Here is a 21,130-nt window from a genome sequence, read left to right as displayed (position 1 = left end):
GTTTGCAATGCATTGTGGGACAGTTTTTGCAGTTTTAGGACACTTTGTCCTTTGACCTATCGGGAAAATTGCTGTAATTATTGATAATTTATTTATTATTGTCATAATGTTATCATTAAAAATATTTAAATAATTAATTCATTTAATAATAATGTTTTTTAAGTTTGTTTTTATCTTTAAACACGTTTTAAATTATATTTTGTACGCACAAAACCCGAATTTTTCTGAATTTTCCAGATAGGTCAAAGGGCAAAGTGTCCTAAAAAAACCGGAAGTTACAATAGCGATTTGGCTTATTATTAAAAATCATAGGGATCTATAAACAAATTTCTTAGGAAATCTTAAGTGGTACATACCAAAACATGTACACAGGCGGAATTGCTTTAAATGTGGTATGTGGGATCGGTTTAGCAACCAAAACGTATGGGCGTATACAATTTAAATGTGTTATGAGCTAGATGTGGCAATTTACTAACAGAACTTACTAAAGAAAGTACTAGTATTAGATATGAATCATTTTCAAGGGATCTGATGGTAGGAGGCTCTCGTAGATTAATACCGAACCCTTCATTTAGAGGCTGCAGACCAGGTCTTCCCTTCATGCAAGCATCACAACTTTTTACAACCAGTTTGATTCAACAATTACCACCAGTTAAAGAAACTTTCCAATCTGGTAAGGACTAAAATTAATAGACAATTACGGCACAACATTAACCAAAGACAAATGATGTTTATTCTTTAAATGTTCTGGTTTATTTTACCACCATAGTATGGCTCAAAGACTGCAACTTCAATACAAAATGAAAGAATACAGGGTCTAAGGCCCATAGGCTGTTCCCTTGTGGCGTGTGCCCTTGTTCCGTGTTCACTTGTTCCCATGTGACCTGCCACACAGACAACGAACCTTTGTTTTACTTAGTGGCCGCTACGGCCACTAAGCAAAACGGCCACTACGGCTACAGCCACTAAGCAAAACAAAGGTTTGTTGTCTGTGTGGCAGGTCACATGGGAACAAGTGAACACGGAACAAGGGCACACGCCACAAGGGAACAGCCTATGGATACAGGGCCTACTAGAACTTGCAGTAATGTTTTGCCAAAAATGTAATCAAAATTTACTATCACAATTGTGATGTAAGTACTTGCTAATTGTCGATTCTGCAAGCTTCATTTTTGAAGGGGAAAAAATATAATCAAACACGATCCCAGCAAACAAAACGTTATCGACATCATTCGTAAAAGGTTATGAAGGTTGTCAGAACACGTTTGAATGTCGGGTTATATAAAAGGGTATATAAAGGGTATAAAACGTTTTCATAACATACATGTACTAGCAATATTTTAACATAATGTCATGTAAGTGTTGTCAACATATTTGGTAAAAAATGTTTGCAAAAAACAGTTTACAAATAATATTTTGAAAACATTTTAAAGTATTGTTGTCGTGTGTTTTCATATAAAATGTTTTAAAATGTTTTCATGACCTTTATATAACCCGACATTTAATGTTATTAAAACGTTTTTACCTAAACGTTTTTGTGTTTGCTGGGATAGCTTGTTTTTCTGGTTATAGAGAACCTTAAAACTTGGATGATATAGTCTAATAAATAAAAACAATTTGGTCAATTCTCTCTACCGCAAGGTGCTCACTGTATAAACCTTGTCGTGACCATTTGGAATACATTAATCGCTATGATAAACCAGATATGAAACATAACTACTGGAAATTTTATGTAAATCAGATACTCATTGTGTTTTCTTAATGATGAGTCTTTTTTTCATTGTATTACATGTAGCAAAGACATAACTTGTTACTTTTGATGCCAGATTGTAAACATACAACCACTGATATACCACAAAACAAATTTTGACATTTTTCTTAATAATCAATATAGATTTATGTACATAGACAATATTTGTCACATAAAATAAAAGTTAAAAAACCAAAACTATTGTACAAATTGTACGGATTTGATATCCTTTTAAAGCAAATTGTTTAATTTGTCTCTTAGTTTGGATACGGTAATTAAAAAGCTGACAAAGAGAAAAGAGAAAAGTGTACAAACAAAAAGTAACAATAATCAAAATTACGCTGATGTTTGGTATTGCTGTACACTATCTTAACAGATCGTGAATTTTTCATCTTCTCAGGTTATTTTTTACTTATTTCTATCCTACCTCTCAGTTTATTTATTTTAACAAGAGGAGATTAATGATATCAAAAGGGCACATAATATACTTTGGTGCCTGAAGTTTAAGAATGGCTTGAATTAAAAAGAGTAAGTAAATCCTTAAATGTCTCAGATAAAAAATAAGTATATAAGTTTGAAATGAGGGAATGTCTAAAAGATAAATTCAGGTAATACACAAAACCCAAATATGTTTACCTTTTTAGAGTACAGTTTACAAATTTGACCTTGTTCCTTGATCAGTAGTACTATAACTACTGTACAACATCCACATTGATGATGGAAGGGAAATGTTAGAACATTTAGTTGTTGCTAAAATCTTTGTAAACTACACAATACAACTAAAATACCACAACCACATAGTAATATTTATGTTTTGAATGAAATTAAAATTCTGTATGGCTTATTTATTCCAATGTGATTCAACATGATTGTCTTGCCTTTTATTTGTGTGATAACTGTGATATTGTAAAATCACTCTTCAACTTCCTTGGGCTAATACTTAATAGCAACACCCTTTAACGCAACACCTTTTTTATACTAGGGTGGCCACAATGTAGGCTATTGTGTGTACCCCTGCCTACATACACAAATGTATGGTGGAAATGTAACAGAATCTGGGATCAGTTGGAAAACTAGAGAGCATTTTGAATTCCATATATTTTGTCTCCCGGTAACTTCTGTGCAAACCCAACTACCGAATTAGATAGAAAATATTCTGCTCGTAATGAAGGTGAATATAGCATTTTTGTACGGTCACATATGAAAAAGTTACGCACAAAATAATTTTTTGTCATCAAATAAACCTATTTTCTCAAAGATGTACAATTATGCTATAATCAGTTTTACAATCTAGACCCTCAGAGCAAAATCCTGTGCAAAAATCAGACAATTTGGTTGTGTGGTTTAGGAAATACAGGCCTTTGAAGGTCATAAGTGGCACATAACAGCGCCCTCAACGGTGAAAATCACACATTTATCTTAAAAGTCCTGGCAAAAGAGTTATTTTTGTGATTTCAGCCATTTAAAAAATGTTGTAAAGAAGAAAATTTAGCAATTATGACCCTGGATTTTTAATATTTGCACAAAAGAACATTAAATAAACTAAAAACAATACATCTCATGCCTTCTTTAGCTTTATTCCCACAATTATCGCTCTGTGAATATGCAAATTTATGACAAAATCAGGATTTTCCTAAAAATGGGGTAAAAATGGCTAATTTCATGAATCTTTAGAAGGCTGTATCTTCGCAATGGATTGTCCGATTGAGTTGATTCAAATAGTTTTTAAATCATTTTGCGTAAGGAACAATCCTGACAGAAAAATTCCAGGGGTGGGTTTGAAATTTTCATGTGACCACCCTATTTATACTATACTTTGTGTCACCTCAACTTTGGTAGTCACGGCAGTGTCTTAACTCAATACGTGTGTCCTGGGTTTTTATACCATAAGTCAGTTTGACCGAAATTCCTTACCACAATTAATACAATATGCGCTTTGCATAACAAAGGAGATGGATTATCTTCCGAGCTGCATCTATTGTTATGCAATACGCCTATTACCTTGAATTTTGGTCACACTGACTTCCTGTCAGAGAAACCCAAAATCCGCATATTGCACTGCAAGCGTGCTGACAAAGCGCCTTTGTATGCATGTGTATACACTCTGTGGAATAGGATAACGAGTTAACAAATTAGGATACAGACCAGCAATATGCAGTCTACATCACTATGAAACTCAAGGTGAAACAAGGCATAGGTATTTTCTTTTACAAATACATTTAAACCAAACCGCCGGCACCGTTGCAGAACTGCAATTGGGCCCAGTTTATATTGTTCAAAACTATAATTATATATGGTTCAACTACCAGTTCTGCCACATTACCAGCTATGTCTATTTAAACTTAAAGAATGTCTACTATAGTTACATGTATGTGTGCTACATCTCACCTTAAAACTGAGGAGGCTAGAAGGGGATTAAGTCGCATTGTGTGCATTTCGAGATAAATGGTAAAAAAGGTTGTTATGCTCATGTAGTTTTTAATCAGTGGAAGGTGGTTATGTCCATGCAAAAAGGATTTGCACAGAGGGTGTAGAAAACCCCTCCTTATAGCATAACTGACACTATCTCCATTTCCATGATTTTGTGACTTGATCCTCTTAATTTTGAAACTAGCATCCTCATTTGTTGGTGGGAGAGAGAATGTCTCCAAATGAGATTCCCTAAAAAATGATCTCTATGAACTTAAATCACTGGCACAATTCTTTATAAATAGCCATTTTTTTGTTGATATCATGCATGCACTGCATAAATGTCGAAGGAAGATATTACCAATATAGAGGAATTACAAGGATACTGGAAAATTTCGTACGAGGGCATGCAGTGCTATATTAAATGCATGATGGAACAAACGGCACATGTAAGGCTTTATGTTACTTATATGAATATATATACGAAGAAAGCATATTCTAATTGGTTTTACGTTTGGGTGTCGGAAATTAAATGACTGTATTATCCCTTTTAGCATACAACTTGCATTTTATGAACTTGAATTGCTAGGGACAATGGCAAAAGGAAAAACTGGTGTATATACAGAGTTTGTACAAATTCACACGGGTCTTACAAAACAAACCAATCGCTTGTGGTCCATATATACACAGCTGGCTTATCACGTCTAGTCTCTTGATGATCTTGAACGGCTGTAGAGGGAAAGGAAGACGACAAAGTGTGTAATTAGTAAGAAGCTTCCAGTACTTATCCCCATACTCTCAATATATTTTTAAAAAACCCTATTTTTTTAATGTGAGGCTTTGACAACACAAATTAACATCAGTGCTTAAAATAAGACAGGCTATTTCGCTAAAACCCTGCGAAAATAACTGTGGGCCTGCCAAAACGCTACCATGCGAGCCTGTGATATTTTATCACCAAAGTCAGTAAGATGGACTTCAACATCAATCCATGCTATTACAAATTATTGATTTGCCGTCACATTAAAATTTTATCATTTGAGATCAGGCCACCTGACAATTTCGGCTGAATTATGCAAGCACTGAACACCATGAAATTTTCACACATTTTGGAGAATGTGTGAAGGGTGAAGTGATCCTGCCCATGAACTGAAACCAGACCCTCATTTTGTAGGACCTCTGATGAAAGAACACAAAACCCGAGGAGAACAAAAAGCAGTACAGTATGTTTATCGCATCGCATGCATCCCGGAAGAGCAAATGTGAATATGCTGTTTACATCTGGATCCAATATCGCTTCTAAAAGTGATGTTAGATACACTTCAACCACTTACCTGCGAGACCTGCTGCGACTGTATCGTCTCCTTGGTGAATACGAACGAGAGCGGCTCCTGGAACGTGATCTATAGAAATAGAATATGGTATTAGTAAACATGGCACACATCATACACATATGTAAAAGTGTACTTAGCATTTAAGCACCTTGCTGCATAAAGCTTTGCATGCTCTCTTTACCACTAGTGCCTGGGAAATTTTTACTGTCCAATTGTACTGTTAAGTATTATTAGACAATTGCAATTGTGCCAGTTTTGTAAATCTGATCTATTTGAATAGCCAAACTCACCATATACACTGTCAAATTTAAACCTGCAAAGTTGTATTCAATATCAAACCTGCTTTCATCTCTAAGACACTTTTGAGTCTCAATGTTTTGAAGTTCATTCATTTCTGTTTATACTACATTGCGTACATTTCTGTCTGTACTACCAGCAACCCTAGTTTAAAACATTTGTTTCCAATTTTACACTGTTCCCGAACTTTGATCAGGGTTAAAATATTTTAATAATAACAAGTATTTGGTTTCTACAAACTGTAATAAATGGTTGAGCCTGCAAAACATGTGTGATCTAGGCAAGGTGTTCTCATGTACACATCAAGACTTTACAAAATCAGCCTCCTACATGTAGCTATTTTGGTAGCATTTTCCAGGACAGGGTGAAAACCAATAAGCATTAAAGGTTCGTAATTCGATCTCTGGTCAACATTGACGAGCTGATATTGAATCTAACTGATCAAAGTGGAACAATGTAAAAGATGGAAACTTTACTGACTTTTACAACACCACTATCCTCATTTTGATCTCCTCTCATCGTGTTCACATCGTAATAATATATTGCTGCCATGCAAAACATTACAAACTATTATGCTGTGAAATTACAATTAAGATGTAAGGATAACTTAAGTTTACCCAAGCTAGAGGAGGTGTAGGCTAGTGGTCTAGAGGGTCTGGCTGGCTGGCTGTCAGCAGGTGCTTCCCCGCCCCCGACGACGCAACTTGTGCCGCCGAGGTGAGGCTGGTGGTTGGGGTCCCCTAGTTGGCAGCCGATGCCTACGAGGAGGTTTTTGAGCTAGACAGTTGAGTTGAAAACATGTGACAAGTTGAGGTGTTGCCAGTTGCCTAGTGGAATTGACTAGTTGCCTAGTGGTACTGACTAGTTGCCTAGAGGTTTCAGGTGTTGCCAGTTGCCTAGTTGATTAGAGGATTATGTTGCCAGACTGATCATGTCTAGCGAATTATTTGCGAAGAACTGTCTACATTGTGTTGAAGCCAATGTCAGCATTGTGTTCACCCGGATAATTTCTGTAATTCTTTTTGGTTTCTTTTAAACGCTGACTAAAATCGCAAATCACACCGAGCAACAACGTTCGTTCATCACAGCTGCTTGGTAAAATCGCTGACAATTTGAGGTTGGACGTAGTCACACGTGGCAGCTACCAAAACAGTTCTCGGTCTGGATGAGATAGTATGGTGTGTGTTACGTGTGTATGTCAGCCCGCTGAGCATTATGGGAAATGTGATGCCTGATGGGAAGGTTTGCCGTCGCGCATGTCACCATGACAGTGCATCATCAACCATGAGGATTACATGATCGTCATGGCTGCAATGTAATTGTCATGTATTATGTTTCATGCAGAGCTAGGTTGTGCCCAGTGGCCATAGGGTGAAACAAACATGACGAAAGAGGCTGGCCCTGAAAAAATTGGGAGTAAAAAAATGATAAAAAATTTGAACCAATTCATGACCCTCGTGGTACGTATACACATACTATACTACTAGTGGACTACAGGACTATATAGTTGTTTTTAGTAAGTAGTCCTAGTTACAAGTAAATCATGCAGTAAAGTAAGGCAAAAAAATGTATTGCCCTTTTCCGACTTGCCCAAAATCAGAAAAATAGTCACATTTCTTTATTCAATTTGAATTCCATTTTTGGTATAAAATTTGACAATTATATTTTTCCTGTTTGTAATGAGGGCTTCACAGTGCACTTGTATTTCAGAAACGCGTTTCATTAGTACAATTTGCATTTTTTAATATTGTCTAGCAAATAATATCAAAAACAAAAAGTTAAAACTTGAACGAACCTAATTTTGGAGCTAGATTTGTATACGGGCAATACAATTTTTTTTTCTCCCTCAAATGTAAGTAGTTGTTAGGGCTGCAAATAAATTAGCTGACAATAAATTGATGTTTAAACACAATGCATCGACATTGTTTGTTTGTTTTTTCAATTTCAATCACCTAATGGTTACGGTACTGGATGGATGTCTTAGAGCTCTATCCTTTTAAAAATGAACAAAATGCAGAAAATGATTTCCATAGACAGGTATTTGTAAAATCTGGTACATGAAATCGACTCTGTCCTATAATCTTCTTAATTGGCTCTCTTCCCTCGTTAACGTTAGTCCATTTAGTGCCCAAAATCAAAATTAAAGCCATATTATTATTATAACATTTCTGTAAAAATAGATTGGTATTTATTTTCCATAAAATATTAGCTTTTAATGTCAGATATGTCCCCATTTAATTTTGAGCCGAACAAATGAGGCAAAGCAAAGAAAATTGGAATTTACTACTAGCGCCAATGCATGTTACTCCAGCGGTTGTAATGCGTTACGACCCTCTGGTGTGTGTGTGTGTGTGTCCCGCACGCCGTGTATGTACTCTGTTATCGCATACGTGTTCGACTAATATTTCCATCGTAATAATAAAACGACGGTTCCATCGTTTTATTCGAAATCGCGGATTTTGACAAAACTACAGCACCTAAAGTCTTGTTTTTGCAGAGTATCTTTGTTTACTAAAGTACATTACAATTGTGTAAAAAACAGAATTTAAAATGTTTTTGAGGGCGTTCTCCTCAGCAAATGTTATAATATGGCTTTAATGTAGGGCTAAAAGTTAATTCCTTCTAAGTTTCCTGTCGCATTTTTTTTTTTCATTTGGTCAAAAAAATGTATTGCTTTGATCTTTAACATGTATGGCACTAGTCGAAACTTTTTTAAATAAATGGGAAATATCCTTTCAGGTACAAACAAATCTGGCCTTATATAATCATTTAAATCAACAAATCTGCATTCTTACCTTCGTCTATAACCACCACCTCGACGGTCATGAGATGATGACCCCTGGAGTTATGGCAGTCCCGGGCATAATGGCCACTCTCTCCACACTCGTAACAACGTTCATCCGTTCTGCGAGGTGGAGGACCCCGGCCATAGCCGCCACCTCTACCTCCACCACGGCGCGTTTCTCCTGAGGACATTTCTACTTTAATTCGTCTGCCACAGAGACGTCTGAAATGCAAGTGAAAAAAAAATGCACAATCATCTCAGTTAAATACATGTATGTAATGTGCAGCTCAAATGAAATTGTTGATGCCCTGTGACTGAATTGCGTAATAAACGATAGGAATTTTTGGTTTTACTATCCTCTACCGTGTGATAGACGACAGGCAGGTCCAATATTTTGAGTAGTGGTTGCCGGCGCAACTACAATAAAAATATTGGACCTTATATAAAACTCATAGCGAGACCAATATATCAGGGGTGTCAGTGACCTCTATTGAAAAATGAGGAACTTTGTTCAAAAAAGAGGAAAAGCACTGAAATATGCTCAAAATGGGCTGCAAATGAAAGAAAAAGCTAAAATTTTGCCTCAAAGAAATTTCCAAAAAAGAGGAATTCAGTTTAAAGGGTTAACAGCACATCTGGATATTTTCATAAAGTGTAACACAAGCTCAGCATTTTACGGCATAACATGATAATAAAAGTGCCCAACTCGCCCAGGTCTTGACCATCTAAGGGCTCATATTGAAATTCCCTTACACAGGAAGGTGTGCGCCATCCTGCAGCTTTCCTGTGCTAGGCCTTCTTTTGTTAAAATCCTGGGCAGGGTGTATCACTGATGCATATAATCCATCCGTTTTATGACTGAGCTTTCCTGAGGCGCGCTTAGCGAGGGGAATCCTGCCTTCTTTCTGTGTGAAAACATGGTAGGGTATTTCAATATGAGCCCTAAAAGAACATTGTGATATATGTAAGGGCAAGGTTACCTGCCCAACTCCTAGTATAAACATTTAGTAATTGTTGGTATTTAGTTCCTGCACAAACCTGCCAGTTGACCAGGCCAACGACTTTGGACCTTTAAAAGAGGAGATTTCACACCCCTGAATATATATTGGGAGTAAAGCAAGCATCCAATTTTACAATCATTATATTTTGGATCACATGTCTTTAATTTGTCCACCAGAATCATTTGGTGCCCATTAAAGTTTCTAGATACGGTATCTACATGTATAACTTTTAACACCAGAAGTTTAAATACATGTACCTTCCATCCATAGCATCACACGCCTCCTTCGCATCTCTTGCATCCTCAAATTCAACAAATGCAAAACCTGGTGGGTTTCTGGCCACCCACACGTTTTTCAGTTCTCCATATTCACGGAAGGCATCCTCGATGTCGTTACGACTGGCTCCCGAACCCAGATCACCTACGTAGACTTTGCATTCCAGGGGACCGGAATCCTTGTAGTATCCACGGGACGACATTGCCGAAGTTTGATTTCTGTTTTCCTGCAAATAATAAAAATAAACAAATTTAAAGTTAATAGCAACTATTTTAAAGGCCGCCCCAAATATCTGGAAAACACATCAAGTTGGGAGCTGTGTAAAGTTTGGTAGTATAGAGGTGAACATTGACTTGATAATATTTTAAGCCTACATAATTGGGTTGCCCTTGTAAGTTTGCCTGGTCAACTGGATGGGTCTTTAAACTATTGCGAACTTTCACAGCAACTCATTAACAAAAATAAATCAAGCAAGTTTTCAAAGTACATGATTTGTAGACTGAACTTGTGCAAAACATCAAAGTGTTATTTTTCAATAATATATAATATTGATTTAGACTGCTTCGACCAACATGGTTGGTGTCATGATATCATTTTAATATATACCGTACGGCATAGGCCTTACAACTTTATGACATCATTAGTATTTTTATTAGTTCAGTAGGCCCCGGGTTTGAATTCGGCTGTATCGCATAGCAGTTTGCTCCATATTTTGAAGTAACTGCTACCCAATTTTGCATTTGTATAGCACTTTTTATAGTGCTTTAGTATAATGGAAGTATCTTGATTATGAGGAATTAGCCAAAAACTGCTACGCAAAATTTTTAAACGAATTCAAACCCCGAGTAAGCCTATATTAGGCCTGCTAAGAATACGCGATTTTGGAGGAAAAAAAGCGCACCCCGATTTTCCAAAAACGCAAAAATCCGCGATTTCCCGCCATTTTTTTTTTTTTTTTTTTTTGCGATTTTTAATTTTTTTTTCGCGGGTTTGGAGAGTCCCTGGGCCTAACATCAAGTGCTACCATCATTAAAAAAAAAATTTGAAAAAAAAAAAAAAAAAAAAAAAAAACTAAAAACTAAAAAAAAAATAAAAAATTGCGTTTAAAAAAAAATATTTTGCGGATTTAGAGAGTCCCTTGACCTAGAGTGAAGTACTGCAATCATTTGTGGTTGATTTTAAAAAATTGGAAAAAGATACAAAAAAATTACAAGTTTGTATCCAAATGGGACCGATTTGTAACTTGTGTTCACTGCATAGTCTATTGAAGATACAAAAATGCATTGGTTTTGTACAAAAGTCTATATCTTAGATAGATTTTGAAGTGAACACAAGTTACAAATTGGTCTCTTTTGGATTTAAACTTGAATTTTTTTGTATTTTTTTCCAATTTTTTTTTTTTTTTTAAATTTTTTTTAATGATGGTAGCACTTGATGTTAGGTCCAGGGACTCTCCAAATCCGCAAAAAAAAATTTAAAAATCGCAAGTTTGCTCCATATTTTGAAGTAACTGCTACCCAATTTTGCATTTGTATAGCACTTTTTATAGTGCTTTAGTATAATGGAAGTATCTTGATTATGAGGAATTAGCCAAAAACTGCTACGCAAAATTTTTAAACGAATTCAAACCCTGAGTAAGCCTATATGATACTTCGACCATGGGTCCTAAGAAGAGCATGAATAGAATTTGGTCATAAACGGGTGTAAGAAAGAAACCCATTCAAGGTTTTGTCAATATTATTTGGGCCAAAGAGTTAACAAGTTACACAAAGTGAGGAATTTACAGCTATCACAATTGATGACGAGAATTCATCTCGATTTGTAACCGAGATCTGCATAAAAAGGGTATTTTTTAACATGTTTAATAAATCCCCTTTTTGGTCAGTCGTTAAAGCAAAGTTGTAATCTTTGTGAAACGGGCCATGGGTTGCCTATGGAAACTGAATAGTTTTGATGGTATTGTCTAATGTCTATATCATAGTCATTGCGAATTCAGTGCACGTAGGTCTACCCAGTAATCATAAAATGCTTTACACAAAACGTCGGAAAAAACGTTTTAATAAAAAACATAGAAGAACACTTGCTGCCAAACATTCTAAGTTGCAACAATGTTGTCAAAATAATATACAGTAATATTTTGATGTTTTTAAAATTTTTTGTTGTAGTGCGTTTCATATGAAACGATTTAGAAACGTTTTCCTAACCTTTAGGCCTACTATTGGTAACCCGACATTTGTGGGCCTAAATGTTATTATAACAATAATCAATTTAACCAACACTCGTTTGAGGTTAAAAAAAAACATTTTGTGTTTGCTGGGTAGGCCTATAACTTCAGACCATCTACTGGACTCGACTGTCGTATCCTTTAGGGTGTCCCGGTCCGTTATCACTAGTGAAAAGCACGATGGCATCCCGAAGCGTGCAAAAATTGGCAGTCTTTGGGGGCTAAAATGGCCAAATATGAGGTTAATTTGGTCAGAAACCCATGTACAAGTGGAATGATTGTATTCACTCGGTCGGACATCCGGGAACATTGTCCCCTTCGTCATAGCAACCAGCTCGAGAAAGGGGAACTGCACATGCGCACACTGGTTTTACAAGGCTATTTCCCTTTGCGACGTCAGCCCGACCAAGAGAATGGACCACCCCCCCTGGCAAAATACTGGGGGATTTATCCCCCCTCCGATCCCCCCAGGATATACGCTACGCCTATGATGCCGATGGCATGGCAAGATTTGGTTTGTATTAGGCCCATTTCACGATTAGGCGCCACTTTTTGATTTTCAACATATCTGGCCTGGTGTGTAAAAAATAATGGGGTTACAGAATTGACTGTTGGTGATTTTTCATTGTCTCTGTATGGCCTACCTCCACTAGCTTAATCGGCCTTTCTGCTTTTATCTGTCAGGGCGCACAGGGGTAAGAAGTGGTCAAAAACCACATTTTACTAGCAACCTGGAAACAGACATTTATTTTCCAATGCTGCCACTTTTAACTATATTGAGCCTACCAGCTGCTTTTGTTGTTTTTATGTAGTGAACAAGTTGCACTATACAGCCATACATGAACAAAGTAGTAGTTGTCAGTTAAACTAGCATGAGAACCATTTAAATTTCTGAATTCGGATGTGACATTTTCCGTTCACATCTATGTACCTTATTCAATGTGGAATAGATCAACTAATAATTTACATGAATGGCAAACTAGTGTGTTTTAGTAAAGTTCAGAGTCTTGTTACTATTTGTTGAACAAATTACACTTGTTGCTCTTAAAGGTCCGTAACCCGATCGACAGCATCAACCCCTGATTTTTTTTTTCATTGTTGATGAGGTTTTGGTATCACATAATAGATACTATTTTTCTCATTACTATCCTGAAATTTGACGCTCCAAGTCGATGTATTTCGGAGAAATCATGAATCACAGCGGTTTTACAGGTATACCAGTTTGTAAACAATGGTAAATACTTTGGAATTCTGGGAGGAATTATGAAGCGAAATATCAGTCACCGCAAGGCGGTGCGCCGTATATAGTTATGAAAACGGCAACGGTAAGCGTGGTGTGCTAAATAGCTCAATTGACTAGCGTTTGTTTTTTACCGAGAGGTACCGGTTCAAAACCCGGTCTCGGAAGGGTTTTTCCTCTCCATTTTACCCAAACTTTTTTATATTCATTTGAAATGTACATATTGCAAGGGAAATATATTTTGTTTCCTTTTTTTTTTATATTTTACCAAAAAGTGTTAAAAACAAAAAATTTCCGTTCAATACGGGCGGGCATTGTACAGCATGTCAGCATTCGTCATTGCCTACCCAGAATGCAATTCACGTATACCAAGGTATTGGATTGCAAATTTGGCTATTTATTCACATTTACGCTGAAAATGCTCTCGTTTTTTTTCACAAAGCAGCATAAAGGAGGCGATATTTGATATTATTATGTAATTTTAAAGACAATCCATATCCAAAACCAATAGGGTTACCCCCTTTAATATGTAGATACAGAGATATTTTGAATTTTTGCCAACAAATTCCGTTCACAGTTTTGTCACATCCGATTAATTTTCCAAACAGTATAATTTATTAACAAATAAGTGGCAGAATTTTTTCTCCTTGATTTTTAAAAATCTCCTGCTACAAGCTATCTAATGACACCATTTAATGAAAACTCCTTCATCAACTTAGCTTACAGATGTCATTTCAAAGTTTCCGTTCACATGTGTCACATCCATGGTACCTGTCACATCCAAAATAGTTTCTTCAAAGAACTAAGACAGGAATGGGACTAGGATGCCAGTTTCAAGTTATTTCATTACAGGTTTGTGGGGGATCAAAAGGCACAACAAATCTTTAATTCAGTATGCCTTCTTTAATTGTGACAGGGGACTCAAAAAGCTTCAATTTCCGTTCACATGTCACATCCTCAAAATTAGTAGTTTTTAGGTCAAAATACTTAAACAACATGATATTTGACTTTCTAAAATAGGTTTATTATTTCATACATGTCACATATGATTATTTCATGGCTTTGTTGATTGTCTTTAGGGGACAGTTTTGTATACAATTTACAGAAGCGGATGTGACATTTTCAATTGTGAACGGAATATTTCAGTATTATAAACATTTTGCTTGTCAAAAATATAAAGGGTCAGGAAAAACATTTAAGCATTGCTCAATTCAATAGAATCTCACAAAATATATGTGTTAGAAGTGCTTAAAGCTTATATTTTTGACAAGCAAACTGTTTGTAATAATGAAATATTCTGTTCACAATTGAAAATGTCACATCCGCTTCTATAAATTGTAAACAATGTTTTAAAATGAACACTAACACAGGTTGATATGTTTCAGTATATCCCATTTAATTTACTGGGGTGTGAAAACTCGTTGAAGCATTATTTTCTGAAATATACTCTGCTTTACAGTGTGTGGTTTCCGTTCACATTGACATCAGTCACATCCAAAATTGAACAAACATCAGAATCTTGAATTTGACCTGTGTTTTCAAACTGGCTGATATTATTTGTGAACATTACCCATATTATGACCTTCAAAGCTGTGGAATATCAGAGTCATTCCTTGATTATTAAAATTGTTGAGTACACCTTTTCATGTCAATTTACCTTTTTTACCACAAAAATTACATTTAAGTGGCCATAAATTTGTCATTACACAACAAAAGTTGCCCAAATTTGGTCAGAAGAGAGCCTATGACACACTTGTTTATTTTAAATATATATTATATATGTATTGGACAGTCAAAGTATAAATATTCACTTCTCAATATTTATCCAATTTGTTAAAAAATTACATAACATGAGATAATAAATCATAATTTTCTTCAAGAAGTAGAGAGATTTAAGCTGGGAAATGATATTTTTATGAAAATCTGGTCTAATTTGGAAAAGAAAACCCCATTAAATGAAATTTAATCCATTTTGAAAATTTCGAGTTTTTTTCACCAAAAGTGGCGCCTAACCGGGTACGAAGCGGCCACCTTTTTCATTGTTTTTTGCGCTCAGCAAACATTGTTTTCTTTATTTTGTGGCCCTAGTTATCGCCAGTGCGCAAAAATTGACACGCACAACACGTGTCGCATCGTTCTCTGCGATGTCTGCAACGCAACGCCGAGCACGACGCGGAGTATGCACGCATTGAAAACAGGCGCAATAGTCAAGTCGAATCGGGTGACGACGGAAAAACCTTAACATGGTACCGCGTTCATGGCCCTATGGTGAGGAAGGATCAACTGCTAGGCGCAGGTCCATGATGCAGGTATGCCAGGCAAACCTTAGTTAACACAATTGCTAGTCAGCGAAATTCGCCTAGACACAATACATATTACATAGAAATTTCAATTTTTTTCAAGTACAGGTCGGTCAAGGAAACCTACATAAATATGTTTTCTATACTTCACTTGACCCAAATATATGATTTTTTATGGTGATGAGACACTCACACATGGAATATTTTGATAGCAGTTCCATTAAAAAAAGCTGCTATCATCATGAGACTAAGATCTAGAAACACCCCCGTAATGCTGTTTTGGGGAATTTTGCTAGCAGAATCTTTTTGATGAAAGTCGATCTTTGAAAAGATCTAACTTTGCCACGGAAAGTGCCATGACAAAAGGTTTTCAGTTTTGGCTTTCTTTACTCAAGGGCTTTAATTTGATATATAAAATGATGCAGTTTGATGGCAAATTTAAATTCACCTGGCATACCTACATGATGGTTCGGGCCAAGTGGTACCGGCATGACCGGGTAATCGCATTCACTCGGTCGGACATCCTGGAACATTGTCCCCTTCGTCCCCTTTGCACAAGCGCGTGCATAGCAGCCAGCTCGAGAAAGGGGAACTGCACATGTGCGTACAGTGGTTCAAGGCTATTTCCCCTTTGTGACGTCAGCCCGACCAAGATAGGAACAGGCACATCTGAGCGAGGGCGCTATTTATTTACTTGATAATAAAAAGGCCCTAAATCTGTGCCACTGAAAACTCATTTTTGGAGAAAATGATGAATAAAACTAAAATTAATCTTCTTCAGATGCTCTAGTTTCAGGATTCGAATTCGTTAAAAAAATTTGCGTAGCAGTTTTTGGCTAATTCATCATAATCAGGATACTTCCATATACTAAAGCACTATAAAAAGTGCTATACAAATGCAAAATTGGGTAGCAGTTGCTTCAAAATAAGGAGCAAACTGCTATGCGATACAGCCGAATTCGAACCCTGTCTAGTTTGCATTGACAACAGATTCAATGCTTTAGGAACCAGAATGAAACATTGGCTTCACTTTTTAATATTTTTTCCGTAAGATATGCCTTTGGCAAAAATCATCATTTTGGTCAAAAAAGGGGTCAAAAAGGGGCATTTTTGGGAAAAGTCAATTTTCACCCAAAATTCATCTTCTGACAAAAGGGAAACATAGTTTGACAAAAACTTGTATCCTTTTCACATAACAATTCCAAGTTTATTTAATTACTGGATGAAAGCACTTTTTTGTAATCGCTTGGCAAAAATCATCATTTTGGCCAAAATTAAATGGGCTCGCCGAAAAATGGCAATTATTTGACCAAATATTTGACCACATTTTTACCACCTAAAAATTTGAATTTTCATATGAAATTTCACAGATGTTGAGATGTGTTGAAAATGACAATATATACAAAGTATTAAAGTAAAACAAAAATTAGATTAAATTACAATGAAAACAAAAAATTGACAGGGGGGGGCACAAACATTATCAAGTCCCCCATGCACTCCTGGCTATGGAAGTCAATATCAGAAAATATCACTAATGTTCCGACAGTAGTCTGAGACTGAGTAGAAGATTGATTTTTGGTATCAAATTGTTTCTGAGAAGTTCTCTCTCCCAATAAACAACAATTCAGGTTAATAGAATCAATTTGAAATTTTTATGCCTGTCCCTAGCTCGTTGTCCCACTGGCCTACTAGTAGTACTACACCATAAACGTAGATCATGAGATTGCATGGCGATCAGAGTGTTTATCGTCAGAGCACCTTGGACTACATTGTCAATTTGTCATGATGTAGCCCAGACAGGGTCTAATTCTGCATAAAACCGGGCAACGTTATTTCTATAGATCTGCTGCGCATTCAAATTGCATTGTAAATTTGTATTGCATCGTAATTTCATTTGTGTCTATGCTAATTATGTTTACACAACATGAACTCACATGTTTTCAAGCAAATTCACCGATAATAGGTGATGAAAAGCGATCGGAATGTTACAGAAGTACAGATCGCATTCAGCTTACTTCATTATATGAGATGATCTTGGGAAAAATACGGCATAATTTGTCTTGGTGTTTGCGGAATGCCATGCAGTAAAATATTAATACGTTGCGGCAATTCATGATTGACAAAGTAGGCCTACAATCGGCGTGTCCTTCGTACAGCAAGATAATGTAAGATAGTAAATGTAAACCTGTATTTTAGCTAGAGTATCTCGAGCTAATGTAGGTATGCTAGGTGAATTCAAATTTGCCATCAAACTGCATCATTTTATCTATCAAATTAAAGCCCTTGAGTAAACAAACCCAAAACTGAAAACCTTTTTTTCATAGCACTTTCCATAGCAAAGTTACATCTTGTCAAAGACTGACTTTCATCAAAAAGATTCAGCTAGCAAAATTCCCCAAAACGGCATTTCGGGGTGTTTCTAGATCTTAGTCTCATGGCGATAGCAGCTTTTTTAATGGAACTGCTATCAAAATCCTTCTATAATTCCATGTGCGACTTGATTATCACCATAAAAAATCATATATTTGGGTCACTCAAGTGAAGTATAGAAAACATATTTATGTAGGTTTCCTTCACCGACCTATTCTCGAAAAAAATTCAAATTTCTATGTAAATATGCATTGTGTTTGGGCCCCGGTCTCGGCGAATTTCGCTGACTAGCAAATGTGTTAACTAAGGTTTGCCTGGGATACCTAGCTAATCAGGCGCGTCGCAAGCGGGGCGCCTGGGGCGCCCATGGGCGCCCCACTTTTTTGCAAAGAAAAGAAGAGATGAGAAAAAGAAAGGGAAAAAAGGAGAAGAAGAGAAGAGAAAAGGAGGAGAGAAAAAAAGTTTAATTGCGCGTATAGTCATGATAGTAGGCACCACACATAAAACCGTGCAGTCGGGTTGATCGGTAGTAGGTCTTATGATATACCGGTATAGCCCTGCAATTATTTTAGGCATTGCTTGTGGGTCCCGGTTCCAGCATTCCGTGTATACCGCGGGTCACTCATGCTCGTTGGCGAACTTTGAAAACACCCCTTTTTGAATCTCATTTCAGGATAAAAACACCCCTATTTTTAGCAATTTCGCGAATATTTTGCCCTTCTAAGTACAATGCCACTTTTTTCGCTAAAACGCGAATAATATTTCTAATATACCCATTTTTGATGGAAACGCATTAATTAATGTACGGCACCAGCGGTTGTATAGGCCTATGCATCGTATAATAATATTTACCTAATGTAATGTGCACCAAACGGAATAATGAAACTGAAATTCGTAAATGAATTGAATAATGAAACTACGATGATTTATACATGTGATTGGTGAATAAAGAGCACCCTTTTTCAATTTCGCGAACAAGTGTATGAAAAATGACACATTTTTTTATTGTATTTCGCGAACATCCCCCCTCAAACACCTCCCTGCATAGTGGGTAAACAAGTGCCCATTTTCGCTTCTTCTTTCAAAATTTGCCAGTTTAGGCCCTATGTTTAACAGAATTTATAGGCCAAAATAAAAGGGAAAACTACTTGTCCACGGCTTATGTACCGTCATTTCACAAATTTTCGGCTTTTTCAAACTAAACTTTTCTCACTAATAGTGCTAAAATGGTTCACCAAATCGCTTCAATTAGGTCTTCATTTTGCAAAAGTTTCTTACTTCTTTCGACATTTGCCAATTTATGTTTCAACTCAATTTGTAGGCCTACAATAATAGGGAAACTTGTCCACGTGATTCGTGCGATATCATTCATGGAACGCTCAAGTTTTACACACTAATAGTGCTAAAATGGTCTAACAAATCGCTTCAATTGGGTCTTCATTTTGCAAAAGTTTCTAATTAATTCTCAGGGGCACATCCCCCTCAGACACCCCTGCATCGCACAAGCATGCATGGCGCGATGATGCCCGCTTCATGGCCATTTTTTTTCTTCTTTTTTTCAGTGTCATATTGGGTTCGTCTATTGGGCGCCCCACCTTTATACGCCTTGCTACGCGCCTGTAGCTAATGTCATACTCATACAATGTAGCCTGTCCTAACCAAGCATGCAAGAGAATGCAGGCATGTATAGACTCGCTGAGTCTCATGGACGCCGTTCCTATGTCCATCAGACTCGTATTTCCCATTTTGGATGTCGATGGGAAATACAGATTACAGACTTAACGATTTGCGCCGGTTAGAAACTTGAAAAAAAATCTTTAAAATTTTATCAATGTATATAAAAGTGGTACCAACCTTATTGTGCTTGCTAATTTAAGACTCGGTTGTATAAGGATCGAATGCATTTTAGTGTCCAAAAAGGCAAAATTATCGTCAAAGTTCTGCGAAATCGGCACCCTTGCGAAGGTTCAGAATTGAATCGAAGCGAAAATATTCGATCTTTGCGATCAAAAACACAAAATTACAACTTTAAACATACTATTGACAAAAGACGTTATTACCAAACAATATAGAATAGAAAATTTGACATCATTTTCTCAAAATATTGAAGAAATTTGCTCACTAGACATCGAAAAAGCACGCAATCCAATTCCCGTTCAAGCGCGTGAGAAACTGAAAGTGCATAATCCCGACTAGGCATGTTAGACTCGGAACTCAGTCCTCAATGATAGTCAGTCATTTATCTTTTGGTCGTTATATGACTATCATTTGAGGACTGAGTTGTTATAATATATCTTCCGAGGTGCAATTTCAGACAATAGCTGGGGATTAGTGGGGCAGAGGTTATCTATTGAATCCTTTCATGACCACTGAAGCATAGTCAAGTCTGCCAAGGACACTCGGCACAAATTGAAAGACCATCACAAAAGAATGCATGCATGTCAGGTCATCAACACCAATTTGGTGTTTGTTATGACACAAATTTTGTGTCTGTTATGCACCTCGAAGTATGTACCTTAAAAAAAGTCTGTATCTATAGGCATGTATGGACTATGGGTGTCTTTAGGCTTTATTTTATCAATTATTTCATTCAATTAATAAAATGATTGTTTTAGAGTGAAAGAATAAAACAATTTCCTGCTACCTTTTCCGTATCAAATGATTGTTTTAGAGTGAAATAATACAATAATTTACCGCTACCTTTCCTTACCACGCAAGTTCGCTTTCTTTTCTTCTGAATCTTCTCGCTTCAGCACGAACACTTGTTTAGGGCTGACATTTTTCCCGTTACTTCTAACGTAAAATTTTAAAAATGTCAGCCAGATGGCAAATGAAAATTTTATATAACCTCGTTGTAGCATTTATAGTTGTACGATAGGGAGTATTCTCAAAACTATGTAACGTCAATCTGATATTAATTAATTGCAAAAACGCAGAAATGTACTATTGTGTTAACCGATTGGAAAAATCACTAATTTTATGGATTTCCAACCTGGATAACTGGGAGGAAGATTCCCGGAAAGATTGGGGGGGGGGGGTGCAAGGGTACCCGTATGTCCTAAAATAAGGGGTCCAATGACTCAAAATTTCAAAATGGCAAAAAAAAATAATTTGAAGGGTGTTTTTAGATAAAGCATTGCCTAA

General features: G+C 36.5%; 1 protein-coding gene across 2 annotated transcripts; it reads right to left on the bottom strand.

Annotated features, from left to right (window-relative positions):
- Positions 1-730: 730 nt before the first annotated feature.
- LOC140168332 (serine/arginine-rich splicing factor 7-like) lies at positions 731-20,790 on the bottom strand. Of its 2 annotated transcripts, none has more exons than XM_072191700.1 (5): positions 20,697-20,790; positions 9,834-10,078; positions 8,586-8,797; positions 5,494-5,562; positions 731-4,888 (listed from the first exon to the last, which is right to left on the bottom strand). In XM_072191700.1, exons 2-5 carry the CDS (start codon positions 10,052-10,054, stop codon positions 4,809-4,811), a joined length of 582 nt encoding a protein of 193 aa, XP_072047801.1. In that variant the 5' UTR covers positions 10,055-10,078; positions 20,697-20,790; the 3' UTR covers positions 731-4,808. The 2 variants fall into 2 exon arrangements, with proteins under 2 accessions (XP_072047801.1, XP_072047802.1); XM_072191701.1 differs by having other exon boundaries at positions 20,687-20,730.
- Between the last annotated feature and the right edge of the window lie 340 nt (positions 20,791-21,130).

Source organism: Amphiura filiformis, chromosome 13, assembly GCF_039555335.1.
Source record: "Amphiura filiformis chromosome 13, Afil_fr2py, whole genome shotgun sequence".
NCBI lineage: Eukaryota > Metazoa > Echinodermata > Ophiuroidea > Amphilepidida > Amphiuridae > Amphiura > Amphiura filiformis.
The sequence above is the reverse complement of the archived record's forward strand: the minus strand, read 5'-3'. Positions and strand labels throughout refer to the sequence as shown.

Excerpts from the sequence above, each read along its gene's own strand:
- LOC140168332 (XM_072191700.1), bottom strand. The coding sequence starts at position 10,054 with ATGTCGTCCCGTGGATACTACAAGGATTCCGGTCCCCTGGAATGCAAA. Across the intron at positions 8,798-9,833 it reads TGTGATGCTATGGATGGAAG|ACGTCTCTGTGGCAGACGAA; the intron begins GTACATGTATTT and ends CTTGCATTTCAG. Across the intron at positions 4,889-5,493 it reads AGTCGCAGCAGGTCTCGCAG|CCGTTCAAGATCATCAAGAG; the intron begins GTAAGTGGTTGA and ends TTCCCTCTACAG.